General features: G+C 37.3%; 3 protein-coding genes across 10 annotated transcripts; 1 reads left to right on the forward strand and 2 right to left on the reverse strand.

Annotated features, from left to right (window-relative positions):
* Window positions 1-1,172: 1,172 nt before the first annotated feature.
* LOC111324594 (MYG1 exonuclease) lies at window positions 1,173-6,671 on the reverse strand. 3 transcript variants are annotated; one of them, XM_022928193.2, is made up of 8 exons: window positions 6,532-6,671; window positions 5,580-5,865; window positions 5,066-5,296; window positions 3,779-3,857; window positions 3,560-3,682; window positions 2,962-3,108; window positions 1,911-1,945; window positions 1,173-1,814 (listed from the first exon to the last, which is right to left on the reverse strand). In XM_022928193.2, the coding sequence occupies exons 2-8, from the start codon at window positions 5,831-5,833 to the stop codon at window positions 1,586-1,588; spliced, it is 1,098 nt and encodes a 365-aa protein (XP_022783928.2). In that variant the 5' UTR covers window positions 5,834-5,865; window positions 6,532-6,671; the 3' UTR covers window positions 1,173-1,585. The 3 variants fall into 3 exon arrangements, with proteins under 3 accessions (XP_022783928.2, XP_022783929.2, XP_022783927.2); XM_022928194.2 differs by having other exon boundaries at window positions 1,537-1,814; window positions 6,422-6,542; XM_022928192.2 differs by lacking the exon at window positions 6,532-6,671 and adding an exon at window positions 5,953-5,973 and having other exon boundaries at window positions 1,537-1,814.
* Window positions 6,672-7,817: 1,146 nt separating this feature from the next.
* Window positions 7,818-20,233, reverse strand: LOC111324562 (transducin beta-like protein 2). Of its 6 annotated transcripts, none has more exons than XM_088742520.1 (12): window positions 19,856-20,233; window positions 17,903-17,954; window positions 16,164-16,226; window positions 14,620-14,655; window positions 13,112-13,320; window positions 11,665-11,751; window positions 11,131-11,266; window positions 10,965-11,014; window positions 10,165-10,359; window positions 9,405-9,565; window positions 9,062-9,093; window positions 7,818-8,180 (listed from the first exon to the last, which is right to left on the reverse strand). In XM_088742520.1, exons 1-12 carry the CDS (start codon window positions 19,965-19,967, stop codon window positions 8,147-8,149), a joined length of 1,167 nt encoding a protein of 388 aa, XP_088598646.1. In that variant the 5' UTR covers window positions 19,968-20,233; the 3' UTR covers window positions 7,818-8,146. The 6 variants fall into 6 exon arrangements, with proteins under 6 accessions (XP_088598646.1, XP_088598647.1, XP_088598645.1 ...); XM_088742518.1 differs by lacking the exon at window positions 19,856-20,233 and adding an exon at window positions 19,329-19,671 and having other exon boundaries at window positions 8,006-8,180; XM_088742522.1 differs by lacking the exon at window positions 19,856-20,233 and adding an exon at window positions 19,074-19,095 and having other exon boundaries at window positions 8,006-8,180.
* A 3,370-nt stretch (window positions 20,234-23,603) lies between these two features.
* LOC111324598 (AH receptor-interacting protein) lies at window positions 23,604-26,112 on the forward strand. The gene is made up of 3 exons (XM_022928199.2): window positions 23,604-23,720; window positions 23,844-24,023; window positions 25,251-26,112. The coding sequence occupies exons 1-3, from the start codon at window positions 23,634-23,636 to the stop codon at window positions 25,965-25,967; spliced, it is 984 nt and encodes a 327-aa protein (XP_022783934.1). The 5' UTR covers window positions 23,604-23,633; the 3' UTR covers window positions 25,968-26,112.
* Window positions 26,113-27,355: the final 1,243 nt, after the last annotated feature.

Consider the following 27,355-nt stretch of genomic DNA (forward strand, 5'->3'; position numbering starts at 1 on the left):
TTCTTATTAACCCTTTTTCCCTATAGATCCAAATATCAACTCTCCACATTGTTTTCCATCCATTTTATGATTTGAGCTCTAGGAATATGCTATTTGATCAAACAATATCCTCTAGTTAAAAATCTTTCCCCACATCACGTTCTTGGTTCCTAGACATAAATTTGTCAAACAGGTAAAGAGCTTATTAAGTGCATGATATTGAAAATTTTAAATCAGCATTGATTTTTTACACCTAGTTTTTGCACAGTGCTGACTTTTAATCTTTGTGGAATGTGGAGGAGCAACCAAGAAAAGATGGATTTTCCTCCAAGTCAGTAATTAGCTGTTAGGTGATAGACCTCTTTTGCACTGATGTATCTGTTGTTTACCTGTTTCAGGTCATGGGATGATACTCCATTACATAACTGTGTCTTTCAAATTTCTTCATTATTCTTGTGCATATGTGCACATAATTTACAAAAGATAAAGCTGAAAATTTCCTTGAGACCTGAAATGGGTAACAAAACATGCGAGCTAAAGAAGTCTTTCACTAAAGAGGAATGGCCAGAGCAAACTTTTATTTTTACCAACTTGGTTTCTTTTATTTATCATGAAAAAGGCCCAGAAGTTGTTTCATATTTATAGGGCATTACTTTGAAGGATATATTTAGGCTATACCAAAGGTAATTATATTTTTGTTTGAAAGTCAGAGGGTGTAGTAAAGATGAAAATGTAATTTAAGAGTATTTGTTGATTTTGAAAAACAGAAATGGAAGATTTTTACAACTTTAAAATTATCCCATGGCCGCTTAGTATTTTAGAAGAGTTTATTGATTATGAATTAATGTATTGCCTTTGGATACTGTTATGTCAATTAAGAACTAATTTAAACACAAATTTGCTTTTGCAAAAGCTAGTTTACCCTGTGTGTCTCACATTTTTTAGATATTTGTAACACTGACTGCATTCACATCTAAATTAAGAACCTGTTTTGCCAAAATTACCAACAACTACCCCTTTAAACAAGAACCTTTTTTGCCAGACTGCCAAAAAATAAGGTTCTTATTTTCGGGTGTTTACTGTATCATTCTAACCCTCCACATTGTAGCATGAGAATGCCTATTCTCTATACTGTTCTCTATCCATTTTCTATGGTATTTACAAGGATAATTTGTCTCACATTCAAGAACCTCTTGGAGTTTGCAATCATTTTCTTTATTCTCCTAATCTAAATGTTTGATTGATACTGTTGGGAAAAATTAGATGCTCATCACTTTTAGGAGCAGAGCTGTTATTCATAATTTATTTACATCTGTGAGTCTCTTTTCTCTTTCAAAATAAAGAAAATAAATTGACATTCACATTTTGTGAAGTAGGTTGATGAGGAAAGTTTTTTCTTTAAATAAAAGCTGCCACACAGGCTTACTTCATGAAGGTTCCTCTTTCAGCAAAACATACAATTCCATGGTGAATGTATGTTTTTTGTTAGTGGTTGTTTTGAAACTTTCTTAAACAAGGTGCAGTCTTAACACCACACACATCAATAATGGCAAAGTATTACACAGATGACATTGTATTTTTATATTTTCACTCAGCAAGTACAATGTTATTTTTCTTTGTTTTCAACTAGCATTAGTTCTGGATCAGAGTTGCACTTTCCATTTGCAAAGCTGTCTCGGTGCCGTAGAGTCCTTCTTGCCATTTCTAGAGCTCCTTCTCTTGTCTCATTTCCTCCAATGAAACCACTAGCATGAACAAATATGCATCCTTTTATTCCACTTACAGAACTGAGCTGTTCATCTCTTATTCCATGCCATTCTTCTAACAAGCTAAGTCTGAAAAAGTAACAGATTGAAGAGATTTGGTCATAGGCAGGACCATAATATTTCATTTCACAGTTTCTTTTATTTTAAAATTGACCCATAACATACCTGTTAACAAAGGAATCAGGACGCACTGAAACACACTGTAGAGAGAATACATTGAAAATTTTATTCCAAATTTTATTTTACCATAACATTTCGTTCGGAGGTCCCATCTCCTGCATCTATTAATTAGTTGATTTGGTTAGGCAGGGGATGTTAAAGAACCCACTTCATGAGATTACTGTGATGTGGTCTGGCCTGTTTACTGGGAATTGGGGGGAGGGGGCATCTGTTATATTCACCTTTATTTGATTGTAAACTGCTTAGCAGTCTGGTAAAGTCCCCCGTACAGTGTTGTAAAGCGCCATGAATTTAAGATATGAGTGCTATATAAATAAAAGTTATTATTATTATTATTGTTTCATAACTGTTAAAACTTTGATAACAAGGGAGAAGAGAAAAGAGAACCAAAGCCTTGGTAGCTATAAATACAGTCAAACGTGATTAAGTGGCACCATATTAAGTAGTCACCCTTGTAGTGTATTTATTCAGGTTGGTTTAAGTGAAATAAACACAACTTTTGGACAAACTGCTTTGAGTTTTTGTTTATCAAGATGGCGCCCGGTTTTTCTCTCTCTGATAACGAGGCTCACATAATTACAAGTGCGCCAAAGATAAGCATACATTACAACCCTATTTTAAATGGTTGGTTTCCAAAAACCCAATTTTTTCCCCTTAACCACTGTGATTTTCACCTTTTTTTTTCTTTGCAGTCATCCTTTATATCCTTCAATGTATTGAACAGTCACCTAAACCATGGCTACTCAGATAAAACTACGAATACACCTTCAAGTAAACTTTGATCCATATTTACCTCCCCAAATCAATGTTGGTGGCAAGTTTTTGTACACAGCTATGCCTCAACACCAAGTGACTTAGCTTGAAGACCTTGTAACTCAGGGTAACATGGCAAGGAGAAGATGGAAGTTGAGGAAGGGGCTATAACCTGTTATCTACAAGTGTAACCCTCTCTCCCATGAGCAACAATTATCATTTTATGCATTATGAATTGATTTGAGGAGGGAAGGGATCATTCATCCATAAATATCAAACTCACCTGCACCCTCCAGTTGTTGTTTTGGTCTGTGTATATGGCAAATTTTATTGGTACATCAATGTTCAAGTCCTTCTCTAATTCAAACAAGTGCTCCTTCCATGGGCAACCCCCTCCTTGAAGCTCAATGATCTCTCCACTTGGATCAACCTTGCATGAGAAATTACAAATCAATTAATTTTTTTTTTTCACTTTATACTCAACAGTTTCTTCTTTTTCTCCCGATAAGGGGCACTGTATGTTAAGGTATCCATTTACCTGAAATATTTTGAACTCTTCACTGTCAAGATCTCATTTGTAATTCTCCTTACTCCATGCCACACAATTCTTGTGCTGTTAGTTTAGAGAATTTGGTATTGGATCAGCTAATAATCTCCTAATTTATATTTTTCTTTGTTACCATCAGTTGTCTGCTTGCAGTAATGTTGATGTTGTAAGGATAAATTATATCTTGGTCATTTAGTAAACTGATTTATTGACTGCATTGATGATAATTTTTTCATTTGGCACAAGCTAGCAGCAAGAGCATGTGACCAAAAATTAAATAACTTCTTTTAAAGTCATTAACTTAAAGTGGACAAGAACTTCACCAAAAGCTAACCTCTTTTCTTTTCATTATGGCTGCTTCTACCAAACTCCTTGCTGGAAGCCATGCATCCCGGTAATAACAAATTCTCTTCAACAGCTCCTCTCCAACTAAATTCACAGCCTTTTGAAATTGTAGCTATAGAGGAAAAGAAACAAGTTGAAAGGCTTTTGATATGAACAACAAGAAAGATCATAATCTGAAAATCACATTTTGACATTGTAGAATACCAACCTCAGGATTTGGATTTGTATCATTCCAGGTTGGATTAAGATGTGAAACCCGAGAGCTCAGGTTTGTTGTAATGCAATACCTGTTTTATCAAGAAAACATCAATTAAACACCATAAAATATCAAAAATTATTTGGTACTGTAAAAATATAAAAAAATGAGAATCACACATATGCTTTACCAATTTGAACAGAAGTCAACATCTAAGTAATTGAGGATTTGACTGTTTGTGGAGTGTAAGTCTGGTTTGTGAAAACTGATTGGTCAAATTTCTTGGCTTGCTAAAGAAGCACAAGTCAGTTGTCAACCGTCTCCCGGTTAGCTCAATTGGTTAGAGCGCCAGATTGTGTTGTGTGGGAGGTTGAGGGTTCAAGCCCCAGCCGGACCAATACTCATGGTCTGAAAATAAGTGAGGAGAAATTGCTACCTTTCTATAATCAAGAAATGGATAGATATTCTAGTCTTCTCGGATAAGGACGAATAAACCGTAGGCCCCGTCCCCTGCAGAGTTAGGGGTAGAAGAAGTTAATTTCCCACGCACGAGATTACTGTGTCGTAATTGTCCTCCCCTGGGCTGGGATGGGTGGGAACTCGTCCTGAAAAGCCCCCATGGGGAGTGGCCAACTAACCTATGTATGCAGTAAATGGTTTGAACCCGGGGGTGGGTGTCGGTGATTGTCGGTGATTGTCGGTGTCACTACCACCGACAACAGTCCTTCTCAGGACTACACTCACCCGGACGATCAGACTACACCTTCACTAACCTATGTATGTATTTATGTATGTATGTATGTATCTGTGTATGTATGTATGTATCTATGTATGTATGTATCTATGTATGTATGTATCTATGTATGTATGTATGTATGTATGTGTGTGTGTGTGTGTGTGTGTGTGTGTGTGTGTGTGTGTGTGTGTGTGTGTGTGTGTGTGTGTGTGTGTATGTATGATTAATCACAACTGACTTATACAACTTGAGTCTTTCAGGTCCCACTCACCCCTCCCTCCCTTGGATCCTAACCCTCAAATCAAAAGGTATTCAAGGAACAACCCTGTTGCACCATTCAAAGGATAACCCTTTACAACCTAACATCACACTGAGTATGCATATTCTCCATACTGTTCTCTATACATTTGCTAAGTAGCTGACAAGGAGAATTTGTTTAACAATCAGGAGCTTCTTTGGTTGGTGATCATTTCCTTTATTCTCAAGACCTTAATGTTTGATCCAGGGGTGATATTGTAAGGAGAAGTTAAATACTGTCTACAAGTAACCAGTGTTTTGCATACCGTGGTTCATCGTCACACTGACTGATTCCATTATCAATAGCATCAATTTCCTGGATGAAATTTTCATAGATTTTGTCGTAAATCTTATCGGTCACAGCATCATTTTCTTTGGATTTTAACACTTGTGAGATCAACCGATGTCCAAAATGGAGATAAACCAGCCCGGCACTGCTAAGTTTTGTCACCCATGGTTTACTCGAACAGAGAGTGTTCATACAATCTGTAAAGCTCCTATCGAGAAAAAAAGCTTGTGGATAAACACTGATCTATCATTGTATGTGTGTATATTTTATTCACTTTCAAACACTTGTATTTATCTATTCATTATTTTATTTTTACTGAGCATCCCAAGTTTTGTCTAATGACTTAAGATCAGAAAAGAAAGATCAGTGGGTCATATGCATATTTCATCAGTAATACACTGCTGAGAGCAGCAGAGTTCAATTTATCCTAAAAAAAAATTGAATATAAATCTCCCTATTTCTTTGTCTTTTAGGATAACTAGTTAATGTACCTTTGATGGTGGTCATATCGATGTTTCTCTGGATCATACACACCCCCAACATCCACCACAACATCACACTTTGCAAGCTGTTCGGGATTTCTGGTCCGGACAATATCAGCATGCCTATACTCTGGAAGCTGTTTCAGAATAAAGCAAGCAAGGGCTTCATCGCAGTGAAAGGTTCCATTGTGTGTACCTATCTTAGTTGAAATTAAGGATTTTTTGGCTTCTGGAATGTCATTCTTCAGTTCTAACTCAGCCATGACAGCAAACCAGCTAAAACCACCACAATGTCCTGAAAAATAAATGCCCAGCTTTATTACAGAAAATCCTAGAAGGAAAATCAACAAGTTCTGCACCACACACAATTTGTAATATTTACCAAGCATCTCCTTACAATGCTCCCAACCATGAATTAATCAATTACAAGGAGAGAGGGGTGGGGAGGCAAAATGAGAGATGGGTCCAAAAATTTGTTATGAACATAACATTTGGCTTTCATCCTAATTGTATTCACGACAGATGTTTGAATTTTCAGTAGAATTAAAGAGAGCAAGTACGGAGATACAACATTTTCTGCACACAGCGGCCCCGATTTGTATGATAACCGCACAGAACAGTTGTGAGTGTTAAGCTTCCAAGCTAGTTTTGCTTTCGATCGAATACAGCACAACATTTGAAGTGGTAGTTTTAAGCAGAATAAAGTTAAGATTTAGGGGTGCGTTAAGGGTTTATTTCCGTTTCCTCGATAACGAAAAAGAAAGGGAAATTTCTCTATCAATGACCGGGGCAGTCGGTTAAATAGAGAACTATCGGATGACATTCCTCGAGGTTCATTAGAAATGGTTCACCTTTTTCCGGGCCAGTGGAAAAGACAACGACCCTTTGTCGCCATTACATAACGATGACTCGAAGGCAAAGGCGAAAGCGTCGTTAAATAACACATATTGATTGTATTTACCTTGCTGGAGTATTCCCCTCACTTTCCCGCTGACCGATCTTGACAACACGTGCACGAAGGAACCCGTGGTGATTCGTAATAACTCGTCAACTTAAATTACGTCGACCGGCGAAAAACGGAGTTAAAGTTACTTACCACCTTCAGAAGCGGAAAAAAATCGCTTTTTCTTTTCTTGAACTAGATTGAAGTTCGATATTTTACCTAACGTTTACAAAACGAAAAAATTTCAAATCTCAAAAAGCGTCCGACTTATTTAGGAAAACGTATTTTTAATTAAAAGTTGATAAATCAGTCATAATCTCGTAAATGGGCGAACCCCTGGGGGAATACACGCGGCAATTTCACGTTATTTGCATATTTTGTTTACATCGCGCACTTGACAAAATTCACACGTGAAAGTTCCTGCTGGTGAAAAGTCTTTTCCCGTGTATAAAAAATAGAAATCAAAATTAGAGAGCAGTCCCTGGGTTCAACAGAGCGAGATAAAAAAAAAAAAACCTGACTGTTATGCGGTACTTTTCGCGGGAAAATCTTGATGGATTGTCATTGACGACGCCAGGAGGTCCTATCTTTCCATTGGTTCGTGGTTTCGGGACTACTTGATACATGCAACGTTACTTTACTTTACATGATTTAATTTTCTCAATTGAATTGATAATATAATTTTGCTATCGTGCAGAGTTTCCTAAGCTGACGTTTCAGGCGTTATCGCGTCAGTCAGTAGTGGCCAATTATTCGGTCAATTCGATTTGCCATAGGTTTTCTCGGTACGAAAACGTGTCATTCATTTCTTCACGAGCGTGGGAGAAAGACTTAGGGCCTGATTACATGAGCCGGGCTGGCCCTGTTAGCCGGGCTGATTTCTTTTGTTTTGGTGTTCGCCAAAGCGTGAAAACAAAAGAAATCAGCCCGGCTAACCGGGCCAGCTCGGCTCATGTAATCAGGCCCTAATTTAATTACCCCCGGGAATCGAATCTCGGACCCTTCCATCTTCTCTCACTCATAAGTTTCCAGCCCAATATCACTGAACCACACCTCAAACGGTATACTCGTGGACATAATTTTATTGGTCACCTTTAATGTGTTGTCAAGTTAGGTAGCAGATCGGGCGTAATTTTTCTGCGTTTTTCAGTCAGAGACAAGTGCGAGGAGCGAGTCACACACGAGGGGAAAAGCGCAATTTTTTTTGGCGCTTCTCCTCTCGCGCTCGCTTAGCGCTTGTCTCCGTTCGCCTGTAAGACGCAAAAAATTACGCTGCTTCTGCAGGATAAAAAAGTCATAGAGTATTAATAATGAAAGGCAGTTCACAAGTTACACATTAGCACAATTGAAAGATTCACGAGATTCAGGAAAGCTAAAATAGGACTTCATTCGATATGGTATTAAAAAAAAAAAAAAATTAAAGAAGTTCCATAAATACTTAAATTCGTTCTTTGTTAGGTAAAATTCCTCTTTGATTGTAGTAAAAGCTGTTTTCCTCACAGTTCGTTGTTTTCGCAGTGGTCTGTAGGACCACTTCAAAAACGTCACTTTGTTGTGTCTGTTGAGAATTTAAAATATTCCTTGCTTCTTGGCATTTCTTTCACCTTTACAAATGACTTGGTAAATTCTCTTCTCAGTTAATAAGGTTCAGTTTGTCCAAGGAGGCCCTGTTTACAGCAAATAAAAAAAAAATTGAGTGACTCTAATTGAAACCGAAATTAATAGAAAATTTTTTGTTCAGCGTCGAAAGTAACCTGCAGTGGGTTACATTATCGCCTCCCGGTTAGCTCAATTGGTTAGAGCGCCGGATTGTGATGTGCGGGAGGTCGAGGGTTCGAACCACGGCCAGACCAATACTCATGGTCTTAAAATAACTGAGTAGAATTTGCTACCTTTCTATAATATCAAGAAATGGATAGATATTCTAGTCTTCTCGGATAAGGAAGAAATAAACCGTAGGCCCCGTCTCCTGCAGGGTTAGGGGTAGGAGACGTTAATTTCCCACGCACGAGATTACTGTGTGGTGGATGTCCTCCCCTGGGGTTGGATGGGTGGGAAGGTGAGATCGTTACATGGACTGAAGCGGCTGCCAGAGACGCCTGATAATGCTGACGTCCGATCTCAACCTTAATTGGCCCTGAAAAGTCCTATAGGGAACGATCAATCAACCTATTTGTAATTTGTAATTTGACTAGACTGTCTCCTGATGCATATCTCGCAGAGGAGAACACCAAAGCTGTACACCTACACATTAATTTCTCCTAACTTTGCCTGGTGATTGGTAAAAACCTCGAGCTACCTTCTCAATCAAGCATGGAAAACCAAACTGAATGACATTTTCGCCCGCTCTGGGAAGTTTGCTTGCTTCTGGCTTCCCATTGGCCCCTGGTGATATATTTCTCTGTTCTGATTGGTCGTTAATGCACTCTAAGCAACCTTCCATAAAAGTTTTATGAGTGAAAATTACTCCTGTAGCTTCAAGTGAATTACTCAACTCAATACTGTTTGTTTAAACGTGGCAAGGAAAGAATAAAAAGGGGTAGTTTACCTTGCTTCTAGAATCTGCTGTTCTAATCTGTCCTGTGTGAAGAAAGATAAATTAAAATTGTCAATATTGACTGAAAGAAGCAGATTAAATACAACACGGTCACTATAACATCTCGCTCGTTATATCTTCTCACGCAAAAGATCTAGTAACAGGAAGTATCACGACAACCTGCAAAGATTTAAACCCGCGACAGATGTTCAGTTCATAAGCGTACCGCAGTGTTTGTGGAACAGCGGAAACTTTTGAGCGCAGAGCGAAAAAAGAAGACGAAGGTGTGGGCTGAGTCGCCGCTTTCACGAACTGAACACGTGCAATGTGCTACCATCTAACAAAGTTACCTTACCTTAACGTTTTCATTCTTGGCACGATACATTCTCCCTTCTAAATCGTCAATCTGAATCCTGATACCAGCTGCATTATGCCACACTCTGATCTGACGGTCTGCTCCGCCCGCGGTGGCTAGGTAACGAGAACTGGGGTGCCACGCAATGGCTGTGATGTCATCTACAAATTGACAACAAAAAATAATTTGACACGTTCATGACGCTAATCTAACACGAAAAAATGAAAATGTAGGCTGTTCTTCTGCCGATGGGCATCTCACGGTTTCTCGCGAAGTCCACGAAAGTCGCGCGAGCAAACGAAGTGGGTTAGAAAGCGGCATCCGAGGGGTTCTAGTTCTGGTTCAGGCATATTTCTCGTGCCGAACCACTCGCAGACCTCCTGCCGACGTGCGGGCTCGACTCGCAAAACCCGCGAGATTCTCGTGCAAGCGCCAACGAGATCCTGCTCGCAGGCTAATTTTAAGTGATTTTGGACGAAAAGGGTGTATGTATTTATTTTCTTGGAAGGTTGAACTTTTCTAAATTTGAGGAAAACAACAGTCTAAAAAACATTGAATCTTCTAGCCGACTTTAAGGAGAACGTTCAACGGAGAAAAAGAGAAATAGGAAAGATTGGACGAGTACGACTGGTTTTGGTTTTGTATCTGATTGGTTGAAAAACAGGCGCGAGTTCTCTGAACCAATCACAAAGCGAAGTATTAGCAAAACCAAAGCAATTCTAGATTACTTTCGACACTCAGTTGAAAATTGCTCTAATACCTCCGTGTACTTCCTCTAACAGCTCCTCTAAGTTTCCATTCTCTGTGTTGAAAATTCCAATAGATCGTCCCATTGCAACAGCTGTGACATACGCATCCGGGGACATACTGATCAGCATATTGTTGTAGACACCAAACGAGGCGTCATATATTCCTGTTATTAGCAGATGAGGGTCTTGTTTCTTTGTGAACTCCACTGAATCATAAACCAAAATAAGATGTTTAAGAACCTCAGCTGAACGACACCACTTTCTTACTAGTCAGTCATAAAGATTTCAAACAGACCAATATTTGGGTCTCTTTCTGATAATTTTTTCTGGAAGTGAGGAAAGAGCTTAATGACCTAGGAAGAAAAGAGATACTTCTTGGAATTCTTAGACTACGAGAAGTCCCTCTCTTTCGGCGAAATCCGCCGCGCGAATAAAAAAAAAATTCTATGAAAAAAAAAATGACGGCAGCGCGCCGCGGGAAGCTCTAATATTGACGTATGCGCAACAGGAGCTTCATGAGTCAAGCGCTCGAGCAATTTCAGTCCAAAACATACCATTCCTTTCACCCTTTTTTGAGACTTCAGTGCCAACGCTAGATATTGGCAAAATTCACCAGCTCTTCTAACCTCCTCATTTGTAGTTGAGTAGACAGGTTGGATGAACTCACTTTTCCCGTGATTCCTTGCAAACCGTTCACAATGTTCCGAATCTATCAAAAAGCCGCTGAAAAACCTTGCCTCTTGGGGTGGCACATACCTGTATAATCAATACAGGGGAGAACTTTGCTTGTAGTCTCACAGAAATTACTCACCATCGATGTCCCATATTTTCCAGGTTCCATCCTTTGAAACAGTTGCCATCCTAGATAGAAAATAATAGTGAACTTGTTTAGAATTTTGACGTATGGCCCTTCATCAAGGTACTCAGAAAGAAGACAGCAATTCGGGGACAACTTGAACTTAGTACTTAGCTCATACCTTGTAGAGTCCGCTGAAAAACTGAAATGGAAGACACCAGCTGAGTGACCTTTCAACTCCATTGCTCTTGAAACTTGCTTGAATTCATCCGTCTTGGTGAACTCCACGACCCAAAGTTTTACATCAGGGGTGAAACCTAAGACGAAAGAAAAACAACAAAACGTTAATCAGACCAAATCATTAATGACTGTAAATTAAGATGGTCATTATTCTAATTAATATATCCAATTAACAGCAAAAGTCTCTACTACTTTTTGATTTTCCCCCCCTCTCCCACATTTTGGTATTAACAAACTGCTCGCGAATTTCAGGCAACATTTTTTTTGGGGGGGGGGGGGGAAATTTCGAGTAACTTCCAGAGATGAGTTACAGGATTTCTGTTTATTAGGTCAAGTGGAAGGTTGTGAACCATCCCATTAAAAAAGAGGTGTGCCAACCACTTTAACCACTCACATTAAGCTAATTATTAGTCTTCATCCTGTAGAAATAATTTAGATTTTGAACACATCACTCTTCTTCAAGACTCTACTGTACCTGCTGATGCAACAAATTTTCCACAAGGAGATAAGCTTGCATAACTGTTGTTCATCTGACGGGTGTCAATGATTGACAGCACCTCACCTAAACAAGTTATAGACAAAATGAGAAGAATAACAGTTATTATTAAAAACTGGATCATTGGATAATGCAATTCAAGACTTTTTATTGGCTTAGCCATTATGGTATATCAGCCAATATACCATAATCTACAAATATGGTAAGCGTACGCGTCAGCTTAAAATCAAAAGGGAGCTAAAAAATCCAGTTTCTTCTTAGAAAATAATAATTTTTTGGGGGCGTTTTTAATAAAACAATTATTCCACTCACGCTTGTTGGATATGAGATGATTATAGCCAACTCGGCGCTACGCGCCTCGTTGGCTATCTATCATCTCATATCCAACGCGCACTCGTGGAATAATTGTTAATTACTATGAATAAAAATCTGTGAGTGTGAAAGAGAATACTAATAACTTATGCAAATTCATCACCATTCACCTTTGGTAGCTACTCGGCCACAAAAGAGATCGATTCTTATTACTAACCTTTTACACAGTAACATTAGAAAGTATATTCTCAAACAGTTCTCTATACATTTCTTAATACAATACAATACAATGTTCTTTATTTCGAGAGGTTAGATACATGATTAACCCAGTATAGAGTTTTCTAACACATGGCCCTCTAATAAACCCACCCAACCCACCCCAGGGGAGGACATCCATCACACAGTAATCTCGTGTGTGGGAAATTAACGTCTCCTACCCCTAACCCTGCAGGAGACAGGACCTCCATTTATTCGTCTCTATCTGAGAAGACTAGAATATCTAACCATTTCTTGATGTTATAGAAAGGTAGCAAATTATTCTCAATTATTTTAAGACCCTGAGTGTTGGTCCAGCCAGGGCTCGAACTCTTGACCTCCCACACAACAGTCCAGCGCTCTATCCATTGAGCTAACCGGGAGGCAGTTAGGTACTGACAAGGAGAATGTGTTTAACAATCAAGAACTTCTACAGTTGTTGATCATTTCCTTTATTCTCATGACCTTAATGTGTGATTCAGGGGTGATATTGTCAGGAGAAATTAGATGCTATTCACTCTTAGTAGTCAAAGGGCCAATTAATGAAATTGTACTCAGACGTGCAAAGATCAGTGCTAATTTTTTAATGTACCTGAGTGAAAACTACCATCATAAGATCAGTTGAAAGTAACAAAAAGTATTTTTGTTGCAAGTTGGAACAGAAAGTATCTGGCACATACCACGCTGGCACATGGGAGTTTACTGGAAATTCTAGGAAGGAAGGGGTTGGTAGGTTTCAAGCTAAAATGTTTGAGAAGAAGCGAGAGAAGACTAAACTGGGATTTTGAGGGGAAGAGGGGTAATTAAAAACAAGTTTGTAACATTCTCCCAGACATCACAAAGCTGGAATGAGACTCACCCTTTAAATTCCAGATAATTATTGTGGTGTCCCTGGAACAGGACATGATGAACTTGCCATTGGAGGCCACAGCAATGTTGATAATCTCTGCGGAATGTTTGACGGGAAAATCAAATTCACCAGTAACTGAAGCTCCAGAACCATCTTTCTTTTTGTTTACTTTAAATACTCGGATTGTGTTTCCGTTTGCTAAAGCTGTAATAAAAGCTCTGAAATACAACAAATAATACAATGAGTCTTGCCAAAGAAAAAGTTTTTAACCTTTAGCTCCCAAGATCAGATTTTTTTAAATTCTTCCCCCTCACCAATATACATTCCCTTGTCAATTGTTTATGAGAATTTGGTGCAGGATCAAGATAACAGCTACTACTTGATAATTTGGATATATCAACAAAGATGAAATGATAAATTGGCCACCGTAACGATTACAAAAGCTGACGAAAGGCTAACGCTCGAAACATCAGCTTTTGTAATCGTTACGGTGGCCAATTTACCATTTCAACTTTGTTGATATATCCAAATTATTTCGTTACCCCCACTGACGCAGCCCCAAACAGTTTCTTTCGAAACTATCAGCCTTTACTACTTGATAAGTTTGAGTATTCTCATAACTTGGTTTTTGGATATTATAGGGAGAAGCTATCTCTTTTAAAATCACCTATAGAAGTTAAAGAGTTAACTGAGTCAAGAAAAAATAAGATTCCAAAGAGGATAGAGAGGTGATCTTACTCAATTTATGAATTATTTCACATTTCACAATTCTTTAAAGGACATTAATCACTGTTCATGTTCAGAGAGGTTTAAAAATCCATTTCAAAGTTAAAAAATAGGAAGGCTTTGAAATACTGAGAAAAAAGGCGCTTGAAGAGGGAGTTATGGAGCATTACAATTCTTAACAGAAGTAGGAATTTAGACACTTTTTCACCTAGTCAAGGACAGCAATAGCTGTTCTCAGGTTTTCACCCATGTTATTTTAGGTCACTGTCAGTATCTGATCTACTGCACACCCACCCCTCCCCTAACCCAACGTTAAACCTAAGTTGTTATCAGTTGACTGTTGTTGGGTTAGGGGAGGGGTGGGTGTGCAGTTGTTCAGATACTAATTTTGATCAGTAATTTTCATTGTATCTTGTAGTGTTTATCAGTGAACTACAAATTTATCTTAACTTGACAAACTTAAACAACATATATCTTGATATTGTATTTCCTTTGAGTGATTAAAATCCTTGCCTGTTATTTTTTTTATCGACTTCGCACTGTTAAATTGTGAAATGCAAAAACTAAAAAGAAGAGTTTAGACCCCACAATAAACTAATAATTTGAAAAATTCTTGTTAAGTGAGGAGGCATTATCCACAAAAAATATATATATTAAATTATCTTCATTAGTCACATCTACATATTTTATACATTTTTGAATATAGGATTTTTATTTTAAAAAAAGTTTGTTTTAAAAATTGTAAAATATCATCAACCATGCAAGCTTAGGTTTATCGAGTTTGAACAAACCTGAAGCGAACGGGTTGTTGTTGAGATGTATCTTCACTGTTGGCAGAACAGTAAGAAAGAAGAGAAGCATTTTACAACAAGTTATTAGTTACAACAATTTAGTTATACCTTGTTTAATAGAACTCAAGGTTAAATTTATCAAAAAGAAAGAATGTTGCTATGTTTGGTAAAGCTAGCCATATCATGAGTTAAAAAATAATATTTAAATAGTGGTTATAGGCTGACTGCAACACAAGCTAAATTATTTCTGATTATGTGGACATTAAAAAAATTGCAGAAAATGAAGACGGATTAGAGCACTCAGAGTGGTACCGGCAGTGAATGTGAGAGAAAAGGTATTCTTGCATAATTTGACAAAATTTAAATAATTTGATTTCAAAAATCAAAACATGTGATGCATTACAAGATCAATTGTGTCCAAGGAAGTATATAAAAACAAGACAAAAAAAAATTGTAATTAGTAACATTCAAGAGAGCATGTAATGTGACATGTTAATCTTAACTAAAACAACAATACTAGCGGAGAAAGAGAGAACAAAATATTGCTAAGGCTCACTTCAGACGTCATGTTTCTGCCATGCCAAATTTAATTGCATTAGGTTTGACTATAGCACACCAGAAGCATGTCTGTGATTCAGACATTACAATAGAGTTGGGTAGTGCAATTTAGCTTGTCATACATCAGTGATGCAATGTCAGAATCAAAGTAATTTGGATATATCAACAAAGTTGAAATGGTAAATTAGCCACCATAACGATTACAAAAGCTGACGTTTCGAGCGTTAGCCCTTCGTCGGAGCGAATAGAGTATTGTGGGTTGTGTGTGCTTTTAAAGGCAGAAAATGGAGCTACGTTATTGGTGGGAGCATGGCAACGAGAAAAACATGAATAAATTAGTGGAATGAAAAGCGTTCGTTGGATTTAGACCGTTCGTTGGAACGGAAGCGTTCGTTGGATTTAGACCGGCAGTCTAAATCCTGTGGGATTTAGACTGCCGGTCAGAATCAAAGGTCAAGCCGCAACTGCACTAAAAGTTGAAATTCATTGATTCTTTAATAACACCATGATGGCAACACATTTCAAGTGGGCCTAACATAAATGATAGTAACAAACTGGGCTTGTGTATGTTGTACCCTAAGAGGCCTCTAATTCTTTAGATTAAGTGCATTTAATCATGTACTAGAGTTACTCTGCACTACACTGCATATGAATTCTCAGCACTGTCTGCCATATGATTCTATTAATTTTTTTGTTCTGAGAATTCAGTGTTTACTCAGAATATATCTCTAACTTTAAAATTTCCCTTAAACACACCCTCTTTCTGCTTAAAAATGTCTTGATACTAAAGAGCAAATACCCTTTTGGTCATTCCTAGGTTGAAAGGCACCTTAATTAATTGAACCTTTGATGCCAAAAAACACCATGTTTGACAAAAACATCTGCTCAGCCTGTCATTTTCAATTTACAACAGGACTTAAGGCGAACCAGTCATTTTTCAAAAGAGTAATTTGATAAAGATTTCTGGTTCCAATACACCTTCTTACCTTGTATCTGGACTAAAGTTGACCTTTGTAGCATGATCAAAATCAACATTGGCTCTCACATATCTGACAGGAAAATTGTACAGCACAAATTTACAAATATTAAACATTAGAAATGAATACAATTGCCCCCAATTATCCTTTTTGATCTGCAATTAAAAGTTACTCTCAAATTTTAAATAACTGCAAAGAAAAAACCAACTTGGGAACATTTTCAAAACACTCAGAAATACTTTTGATAAGACCAAAGTTCTAATCCTTAAGTGTATGTCACCCACACTTTCAGGGCTTGACGCTAATGGTAGCCAACTAGCCACAGACTAGGAGAAATTCAGTTTTGGCAAGTGGTTTTTTATTTCCACTAGCCAGTTTGGCTAGTAAACAAACTGAAATTGTTGTAACATCTGTGCTGTGACAAGCCACTTGGCTAGTAAGTTGAAAAGTTGGTGTCAAGCCCTGCACTTTGCTTATGAAATTTTGGGCACTATTATTAGCCCATTTTTGAATTACCTTTGGCCTCTGTTTCAAAGCAAGTCCTAGTGCTCATCCTTTTGTATGATATATATCTTATTAACCAAGCACGAGGGCCGTACTGGGAGAATATCGGCCCGAGGTCTTGACAGTACGGACCTCGCTGCACTCGGTCCGTACAAAAAAGACCGAGGGCCGATATTCTTCCAGTACGGTCCCGAGCAAGCTTGGTTAATAAGAGATTTATTATACAACCGAAGTTCCAAGGGACACAAGTGCAGTATCATTCGGGACCATTCGGGACAGTGCCCGGTCTAATACTGAGAGAATATTGACTGGCAATAGAGCATTTTGATTGGTTGATTTTAGTTATTGGCCCTCTGACTGCCCGAGTCGTGTAATAAAATAAGTTATCACTGACATACAAATTAAATTCAGTTTCACAGGAATAGCTGAGCCCCATGCCTTGTTTTGAGAAAGAGCCACAGTTAATTCAGAAATAGCCTTGGTCACTTTAGTTTTCCATTAAATTATTCACCATAACTAGACGTACATAATTTGAATTAGTATATACTAAAACAGTGGATAGCGTTGAAGGCGCACTCTGATTGGCTAGCCAAACTCTGAATATCCTTTGCTATTTACCTCCGAGCAACTGAGGAAAAAATGGCATCCCGGTATGCATCCATGACAAGCGAAGAAATCACTCAAATCAATTTTTGGTGGTGTATATTGATGTTATGTTCAATTTAGACCATTTGTTTCATTTGTTTGCAAAGACCACAATGGAAACTACCTGGTTCACCAGTAAGTGTGTAATCCTATAAAAAGACTTTTTTTTTATATTATCTCAAGATATTGGTTGTCTTCGTTGCTGTTTCCGTCTTTTCACAGAATAAGGTTGTTAGCCTTAAGCCTAACCCCCATGCCTGGAGCACAATTGAAAAACTGGCTACGGATAGGCAGGGTTGGAAGGATTTCATTGCTGCCCTATGAACCACACAGGCATGATGAGCGGTAAGTAAATATTATCTCATTTTTTTAGTATATACTAAAACAACTATTCACCCCAGTGTTGGTGGTTAGCGGTGGATGTTTACCTCGCTGCTTTGTGGCTCTGTAAGCATCCACCACTAACCATCTCCACTTCGGTGAATAGCTGTTTACTATATCTAATTTGTCTAGGTTTTTAAGGAAATATAATCCATTAAGACCATGTTAAATCCTGCCTGTCATTTGAGTAAAGAAAACATCAATATTTGATAACTTACTTATGTTCTTTCTCTTTGAAATCCTTTACACTCCACAATCTCACCGTTCTATCTGGAAAACAGATATTGCAAAAACTTTTTTTTAATTAAATGCATTCCCTATTTCATATAAAACTATCAAAGCGTTCTCCTTCTTCAGTATTATTTACGGTAGAGTCTTTCAAAATGTTTGCTGGTGGCACAAAAACTGGTGAAAATCTAGGTAACTGACTATAAATCTTGTTTAATCTCAAAGAGATACTTGGGTCTTTTTATTTTTTTACTTCTCTACCAACAACAATTAGTAACCAATCTAATCAGCATCTTTTCAGAACAATAAATGACTTAATATTTCTGCAGTTTTTTTTTACTTTGAACAAATGATTGTAAAGCATGATTTTCAACCAATAGACCACTTCACAGATAATACTTCTATTGTGTCAACCAGATGTTGTTTCTCTTGCTAAGTAACCACAATGTAATATAAAATGTTTTGAACTTTGTGGTTGCCAATTATGTAGGTGAAATGATCTCAACTACCAAAATGTGATACAAGAAAATTATTCTAATAAATTGTGAGGAACAAAAGATCACATTCTGACTTCTTGCATATGAAACAAGGAAATCTTCAAATTTCTCAGACCTGAGGAAAGATTATTGATTGTTTTTTTAATTCAAAATTCTGTGAAGTAAATCTTGAAGACTTTATTACAATCTATGTTTTAAACATTTGTTAGTCTATTTCATCATCTTCTTCAATAATTATCTTCTTCAATAGCAGTATGTTTGAAATTGTCAGACAAAATTTAAATTGAGTAAAATTCATTAAATATTGCATCACTCAATCAATTATCTTTAAAGAACGACACATCAAACAAGAATGCAAATTTCTGAGATTACTGTAAAATAAACTCTTATTTCCATGACGAGAAAACCGCAAAAAAAAAAATCCAGAGAGAGAGACTTCGTGTAGCTTAGGATAAAAAAAATTTGTAACCCTAAAAAATTAGATCGGTCTCGAAAGGTTAGAATGTTTGCACACCTCATTTAAACTATCTCTTCGATAGCATATTGGCATAAAACCAGCTTCTTCTATCAACAAAACAATGCACATTAAGATAAGCTTCAAATTGACTAATTTGATTTTCTGAAAGTCGGGGGATTCCGCAACGAACTGCTCATTGTAACAAACCTGGCATTCATATTTCTGCAATCAGATTTAAGCGAGAATTTTGCAACAAAATTCATCGCGTAAAATTTCACCACATCGCAAGGAAACACAACATAAATAATGGATTATTTACACGAAACTTCGTTTAAGATAAAGGCTTAAATGAAAAAATAACAAGTTTGATATCACTTGCACGTGACAAACCAAAATTGTGTACGTGTACACCAGAGAAAATCAACATAAATCCAAAATGAACGTAATCTCCCATAAGACAACCTAGAGAAGCTGATGCCATGTATTTCCCATTCAAGCTAAATTCCAAATCAAAAACATCTCCTGTGTGGCCTTTAAGAATAGCGAACTGTCTGGGATGGGGCTTCAATTGAAGATTTCCTTTTTTTCCCTTAGGATGCTTCGTTTTGTCTTTTCTTTCTCCATTGATCGGCTGTTTCTCTTCTAATTCTGGTTTTAAGTTCTCAGAGCTATCATCTTTTTGCTGTTTACTCTTGAAGCTGATGTATAAAATGACCAATAATACGACAGCAGCAATCACCAAAGATAGTACGATCGTGCCCAGAGTTGCGACCTGGACAGCCGCCATGTTAATTCACGACAATAGCACCTGTATGGAGCCTCGTTTTCACTACAACGATGTCTCGCGCTTTTTCACGCACGCAGAACGTTATCTAAACGAAATTTCTGCATTCTATGCTTTCAGGTTCTGGTGAGAAAATTAATAGTTTTTTTGATGATAAAAAAAATTAGCAAAATCTCTGATTAAAAGCAGGACCGCTCCAGCTCACCTGAGGAACTAGACATAATGTATTTTCCATTACTGCTAAATTCGACTCCCTCTACGAAAGCATCATGGCCTGTCAAAGACGCAGCTTCCAGTGGGTGATTAGCACTCGGCATGTTGGTTCCCGTCACCTGAATTTTTATACTTGTCCTTCGCAGAACGTTTGTTTCCCTGTTTACATCCAGGGCTAAAACACGGGTTGGATCTTAGGAAACTACTTTTTCAAGACATAAGCTACCACAATGTTGTCTGTGGGTGGGTAGAAGGAGCTTAGACACAACTCTTTACCCAGTACAGTACAATAAACCTCGAAACAGAAGTTAGGGCTCTGTCTACCGTGTCAAAAAAAAAATTAGCGTCGCGTGGATATTTTATGAATTTAAATAACCTGCTGGTGACAGGTTCAGTGAAAGCTCTCTGTTCTGGCATGTAGCCAATAAGGAGAAGGTGCGAGAGTTCATGCTGAACGCGCGCGCGGCATTAGGTGTGCTTAGTTCGACGGCCACCAGCTATCCAGCGCGGTAAGATAACTAATTATGGATAAATCTTATGCGTGGGAAGTGACATGCTGAGTGAGAAGCAAATCAGATTAATTATTTAGTCTTATGTGGCTGTGGTTTGCGATAAAAGCAAGTTAAATAGGCTCCGCAGAAATTAAGTGCTCTCGGCTAAGAGACAGTGTATATCATCGGAAGAAATAATTCGGTCGTATGGTTCAGTGACAAAAGTAGTTTATGGCTAAGCCTCTTTAAATGTAAATTTTTGTTCACTCTTTAGTTTCTCTTCGCAAAAAATTAAGTATGAACGGAAGTTGCCGCGGTTTATTTTGTGAAACGGCCCGAAAACATCATTGATTAAAGAAAAACAAAGCTTAGATTTTATAAAGCGTCCGAATTCAAAACACTGTAAGAAAATTTCATCTTGAAACTTTATCATAGCAGTGAAAACTAGAATTGACAAACTGTTCACTGATTTAAATGGGTTTCTCTGGGGGTGCCTCGAGAATAAGCACCGACGAATAAACGTATTATATGTGACTAAACAAGGTATTAACAATAATAGCAAGATGTATAAAAAGTGTAGTAATTTTCGTTTCATTACTGTGTTCAACATCTCCTGCAGAGAGGCACAAATGGGAATAAAAACTGAAGATTTTTAGTAGTCAGTGAATTTTTAACGATGTTTTTATTTTTTAACCATGTTGCTTATGCTCGTCCAAAAGCATTTACTGCTGATATTGCTTGTGAATAGATATTGCTATAAAAGGGAAAAACAAAATACATGTCGTAATTGAATTTTCTCAGATTCTGACTGATGCTTTTTAGTCTTGGAATAAAAATGTTATTTTCTTATCAAAGTATATCTGTACATCAAGAGAACTCTTGTAAACATTTTCATCTTTTGTCTTGATAATCCGGTAATAAAATTGCACTCTTGAGTTCATTTAGCGACCGAGACTTCAAAGTTTATTCGCTGTTTTTTTTTTTTTTTTTTTTTTTTTTTTTTTTAATTCAATAGATAAGTGAATCGTCGTAATCCGTTCTCTCTTACTCAAGGTGCAAAGTCTTGTCTTCCATTGTCACTTCTCCGCCTTGTTGTTAGCAAGGAAGTATGACAGAAAAAAAAACCCTCAAATTCTTACATAAAGAATTTTATACAAGAGAGCTATGGATTCAGGAAAAACTCTGCTGAGAATGATGTGTGATTTCAAATTGTGGCCGCTTTTTTTTCAGAGGACATTAATTATGAAGAGTTTGTTCGTTTTGATTCATGAAGTCAGAAGAATAGGGATCATTTTAATTTACTCAGTATGTAAAAGTTGAAGTTCCATTTAAATCTATTCAAAGGAAGATGAAAAATTCAAACTAGTTGAGTGGGGAATTTTCCGGTAAATCGACACCTGGCCACAGTTTTTATGTATTAGAACCTATATGCTGAATTCGCGGCAAAGAGGAAATATCTGCCTTTGATACACTAGGCAGTTAAAGCGCCCCTGGGAGGCGGATAACAAGAATGAAATAGGTTTCAGCAGGAATCCTGGTTTCAGTCAAATCTACACTTTATTTTAATTCATTACAGCCCTTGAGACCTGAAAAATATATTTTCTTATGCCTCAAATGCAAATTCCGACCAGATATTACTTGATAATTCCACCAAAACAGGTTCCTCTTCACAACTTCACAATTAAGTGGATTTGCTTTTTATTAAGTGTCAGCTTCTAGTGATCTCACCGACCAACTAATTTTGGTATTATTCTCTACCGAACTGATTGAAATACTTTGCTAAGTAGATTCTCTTGAAAACTGAACTTTTACGAAAGTGTGGCTGAAAAGACTGAAAAGGAATAAGGATATCTATAAGATTCATTTACATAACCTGCTGAATAGGATCTATTAAAAGTTGAGTTACATAGGTGACAATAATCAGCAATCTTACGTAAAAACCTTTTCCCAAGTCATATTGTTGAGAAAGTCATTAGGCAGTATATCACCAAAACTCAGATCTCTTCGAGACTTGTTAGTCCTCGCCCCAATTCTACACATTTTTCCAAATTACCTTATGTCGGTCCCTTCTCTATTGTAGCACAAAACAGTAAATTACTTAAACGTTATGGTAACAATCTCGATGTTAAGCTAGCCTTTTCCTCCTTCAAGATCCGCAACATGTTAGGTGTGAACGACCCTGTGCCTGTCGAACTTCGTTCGAATGTTGTTTACAAGTTTACCGGCCTGTGCAAGCTGTAATTCTTGCTGTGTCGGCGAAACTAGCCGACACAGTTTCGACACGCATTCGCGAAAACCGTTTGACAGGGACAGGACCTCGCACATCTTTCAACATCTTCAACAATCCCAAGCATGTCGCAATTCCTGCTCTGGTGAATGTTTCAAAGTTATAGATCATGCGACCACAAGATTCCAGGTCAAGATAAAAGAAGCGCTACATATTTCCTGGGAGCAACCTTCTTTAAACAATTGATTATATCACGTTAACTTAACTCTTTCGTTCTAATTAACACGTCACATTATACACTCTTTTGTTACCCTTGGGTACTCTGTCAGTTTCAATAGCTTTTTGTTTAGTACAACATTCTAAATTCAAATGTAACTTCAAATCAGTTCTACTCTCAACTGAAGATGGTCATTGAACGACCGAAACATGTCTTCATGATAACTTTAGTTTCAAATGTGTCGTTATTTTTATAAAAATTGCTGTCAGTCTGCTCCTTTCGTGACAACAAAACAAAAAAAAAACAAAACAAAACAAAACAAAAAGAAGGCAATCTACTGGACATTTGACTAAACAAACTCTCTCAAAAACTGAATCACGTGAGTGCCATTAAAAGAGGAAATGACATCTTATTACAGAGACAGGTGAAACCCGATACTTACTACGTTTCTTTCTACTAACAAATTGATTAAAAATGTCATGAAATAAGATCTAGAGGAGAGCGTTAAGGAAAGTGGGAAGGTGAAAAGGACAAAAACTCATGCCAGTTTCCATCCCTCTGAGCAACTTAGATGATGGGTCGCTACTGCCGCACAGGGGAGGGGTAAAAAAAAAGGGATTTTCAAAGAGTTTCTTTGTGGCGTGGGAAAGTATAGACTGATTCATTGATGGAACGACATCTGCACTTAGGGTGGCGTTGCTAGCGTTTTTCAGTCTTTCCCAAAGGGAAAAGCCCCCTGGGAACGAGGCTGGGCATTTTATGCGCATTCTAGAGAGACTGGTACTAGTTGGCGATACATCACCAGTCTCTCGCAGTTGATTTTTCAGCTGTCAAAATGGCGAACGAAAGAAAGCCTTTGATATCCAAGAACGTTCTTTACGCAGGAGAAGGTGAAACACCATCGTTTGAAAACGGATCAAAGGTGATTTCAGCTAGAATAATTATTTTTCTCTTACGTTGTTATTTTAAGCGGGTAAAGCTAATGAGGAATTTGTACAGGGACATGAATTTACCACATTTTTTTCATCTATTCAATGCAAACCAGGCAACTTTCCATTTTAAAACGTTTAAAAACGATGAAGACAAGACACAAATAGACTGCAGTCGAAACCTGGGGCAGCCGTTCGAGCTCCTCATTGGGAAGAATTTCAAGCTGGAAGTTTGGGAGGAACTCATAAAAACCATGAGGGAAAAAGAAGTCGCTCGTTTTATTTGTGATAAATCGGTAAGATGCATGTTTTAGCTTAAAGTGCACCTAAACCCAAAAATTTTTTTTCGCTTAACGAGAAAAGCTTATTTTTTGGAGTATTTCTGTGCAAAAATGTTTTAATTTGCTCAAATCTTTAATTTTCTGTTCTCAGTCAAAATACTGAAAATCGGCCACCATCTTGCTCCACGACCGAGTTTAAAGAGGAATGGCTCTAGCGGGTAATGTGACGTCAAATCGAGAACACGAAAGTCTGCATTTCACATATTTTCACTTGTTTGGGAAGGTTGTCGTCGATATTGTCCGAAATATGTCGACTATGTGTGTTGTATGAGGAATGTATGAAGCGCGATACCCTCTTGCAAATTTCGCACATTGCTACATCCTTCTACAACACACTTAGTCGGTATATTTTCGGACAATATTGACTACAACATTCCCAAACAAGTGAAAATGCGTGAAATGCAGACTTTCGTGTTCTCGATTTGACGTCACATTACCTGCTAGAGCCATTCCTCTTTAAACTCAGTCGTGGGGCAAGATGGCGGCCGATTTTCCGTAGTTTGACTGGGCACAGAAAATTGAAGATTTGAGCAAATAAAAAAATTTTTGCACAGAAATACTCCAAAAAATGTGCTTATTTCGTTAAGTGAAAAAAAAAGTTTGGGTTTAGGTGCACTTTAAATTAAGTCTATACAAGGTAGCTCACACCTGTTCACGACTTTTCTACTTTGGCGAAGAGTTCTTTTTATTAAGTGATGATATTATTTTTTATAAACAAAATGTCCAATTATTGGTGCACCTATTTTTTAGCTAACTTAGTATAGGAAACCACATCAACTTGTCAAAACACCTTGACTTTGGATTTTAAACCAGAGACTGCATTTAACGCATTCAATTTGGGATTTAATCCTTGTTAGGACCTAAGATAGGGCTTAGATATGTCACAGATTTATGCTCCTGTTGTGGTTCAATTTTACCAAATACATCAACAGAACCAAGGATAAAATTGAGCAGTAATAAGCACATTAAGAGTGACTAGCATCTAATTTCTCCTTTCATTATCACCCCTAAATCACACATTAAGGTCATGGGAATAAAGAAAATGATCACCAACTAAAGAAGCTCATGGTTTTTAAACAAAATTTTCCTTGTCAGCACCTTAGGAAATGTACAGAGGACAGTATGTAGAACATGCATACTGATGTAAGTGTGTGAAGTTTTAACTGACTTTTCTGTTGTTAGCTTGTAGGGGGCTATCCTATAGTTGCCAAGAGTCTACGCTCACTGGCAAAAAAGGCAAAAGGAGAGATAACAGAGGAACATGATCATCATGAACATTCTTGTAGTTTGTCTGCCATGAAATCAACTGGATATCCTGACTTGGATGACTTGATGGTCAATGAACAAGATCTTATCTTTGAAATTGAGCTTTTGAAATATGAGAAACCTGGTGAATACCAAAAGGAAACATGGCAGATGGACGCTGATGAAAAATTGACTAATGTACCAGAGTTAAAGGAAATTGGGAACCAATTATATCAACAGAAAAAATATAAAGAAGCAGCAGACAAGTATGCAGAGGCTCTGGGATGTCTAGAGCAGCTTTGCCTGCATGAAAAACCAGGTGATGAACCTTGGCTCAGGCTTGACAGAATGAAGATCCCTTTCTTGTTAAACTATGCCCAGTGTAAGCTTTTTCTTGGGGATTACTATGAAGTTATTGAGCACACATCCACAGTACTTGAAAAGGATAAGGACAATGTTAAGGCTTTATATCGACGTGCTAAAGCTCATGTGAAGTGCTGGAACCCTCAGGAAGCCAAGGAAGATTTCAACAGGGCAGCTACTCTTGACCCATCTCTAACAAAAACTGTGAAGAAAGAACTGGATGAACTTGAAAAACTTATTAAAGAACATAATGCAGATGATAAAGAAAAGCTTAAGGCACTTTTTAAGTAACCCTTTGAAAATCTGTGTCATGTTAGGTGTTCTGTCAAAGAAGAAAAGCTGTTTCAACCAAGTTGACTGTCAACAGTCAGATGACAGTTGTGTACATTGGTATTTGTGGGTGTTATGCAGTGGAATAAAATTAATTTAAAACATTTTTAAGTTTTTACAAACTTGATTCATTTACATATGTTTTTATTTATTAACTTTCTGTAACAACTCAAAAATGTTTCCAATTCAGAGATACTAAGTATATACAACTGAAATGAAGTGATATAATGATGTAGCTCGTTTTTAATCTGAATTCATCATTTTTGCTATCACAATGATATTTAATTAAACTCAGATTTCATCAACAATAAAAAGAAAGTAAAGGAGGGAAAAGTTACAAATTGCCATTGTCGTGTGTAAAATTTTTAACCTCAACTGTAAATTATGGTTAAATGCCATTGAATATTTGCCTAATGAGTGCTACTTGAGGCCTCACTTAGAATTATTTTAAGTCTTCATGTAGTGCAAATCATTTGCAAAAATATATCCTAAGAACAGTAACTGCACTTATATATTTTACAATACAATACATAGCTTATACAGAGCAACGCTTCTCAAAGATCCAGCGGCGCTTTACAATGATAGTGATAGAAAAACATAATCAATTAAGAATTAAAGTGAATAAAAAAACTAGTGAAAAATTAATGAAAGCAAAAACTACAACTGCCTAAATAAATTGGTTTTAAGTTTAGACTTAAATGTTGTTAAAAGGTCCACTTGCCTAATATCGTCCTGCAAGGCGTTCCACAGAGTAGGAGCTCTATGAGAGAGTACTCTATATCCCAATGTTTTAAGATTGCATTTAGGTACCATTAGGAGTTTTTTCTTAGAGGATCTAGCAAGTCTTTTTCATTATTATTATTTACAGCGTTTGCAACGGTAATCAGTGACAAGATTTACACTGATTGATCCAAGAAGTATTTGAATCTGATTGGTTGAGAGCGGAAGGCAAAATTTCTAAATTTGCACACGAGAGTACATGAGCCCATTTCCCGCGAAGATTCGAATGCATTTTAAGATTAACACTGCAGATAAGTCTACGCCAGAAAAATTGTAGGATAACTCGCTGGTAAGATTTAACGTATCATCGCCTTGAAAAGGCTCAATTTCAGACCACAGGCAGCGAAATTTTGCGGCAAATAACGCCGGGCAATTGTTCCATTTGTGTAAAGCGTGTGCATGAATTGCCCTAATCTAGAACTACTATTTACAATATTCGAGCGGTGTTTATATGGAAAATTATCTGGGGTTTTCTGTAAAAGAAAACACAGTAGTTATATGTAATTTTGAGTCTCAGTTATATGTCTCATCCGTGAAACTTTAGCTCAAGAACAACCATCTGCGTCGAA

The sequence above is a fragment of the Stylophora pistillata genome, chromosome 13 (genome assembly GCF_964205215.1).
Source record: "Stylophora pistillata chromosome 13, jaStyPist1.2, whole genome shotgun sequence".
NCBI classification, from domain to species: domain Eukaryota; kingdom Metazoa; phylum Cnidaria; class Anthozoa; order Scleractinia; family Pocilloporidae; genus Stylophora; species Stylophora pistillata.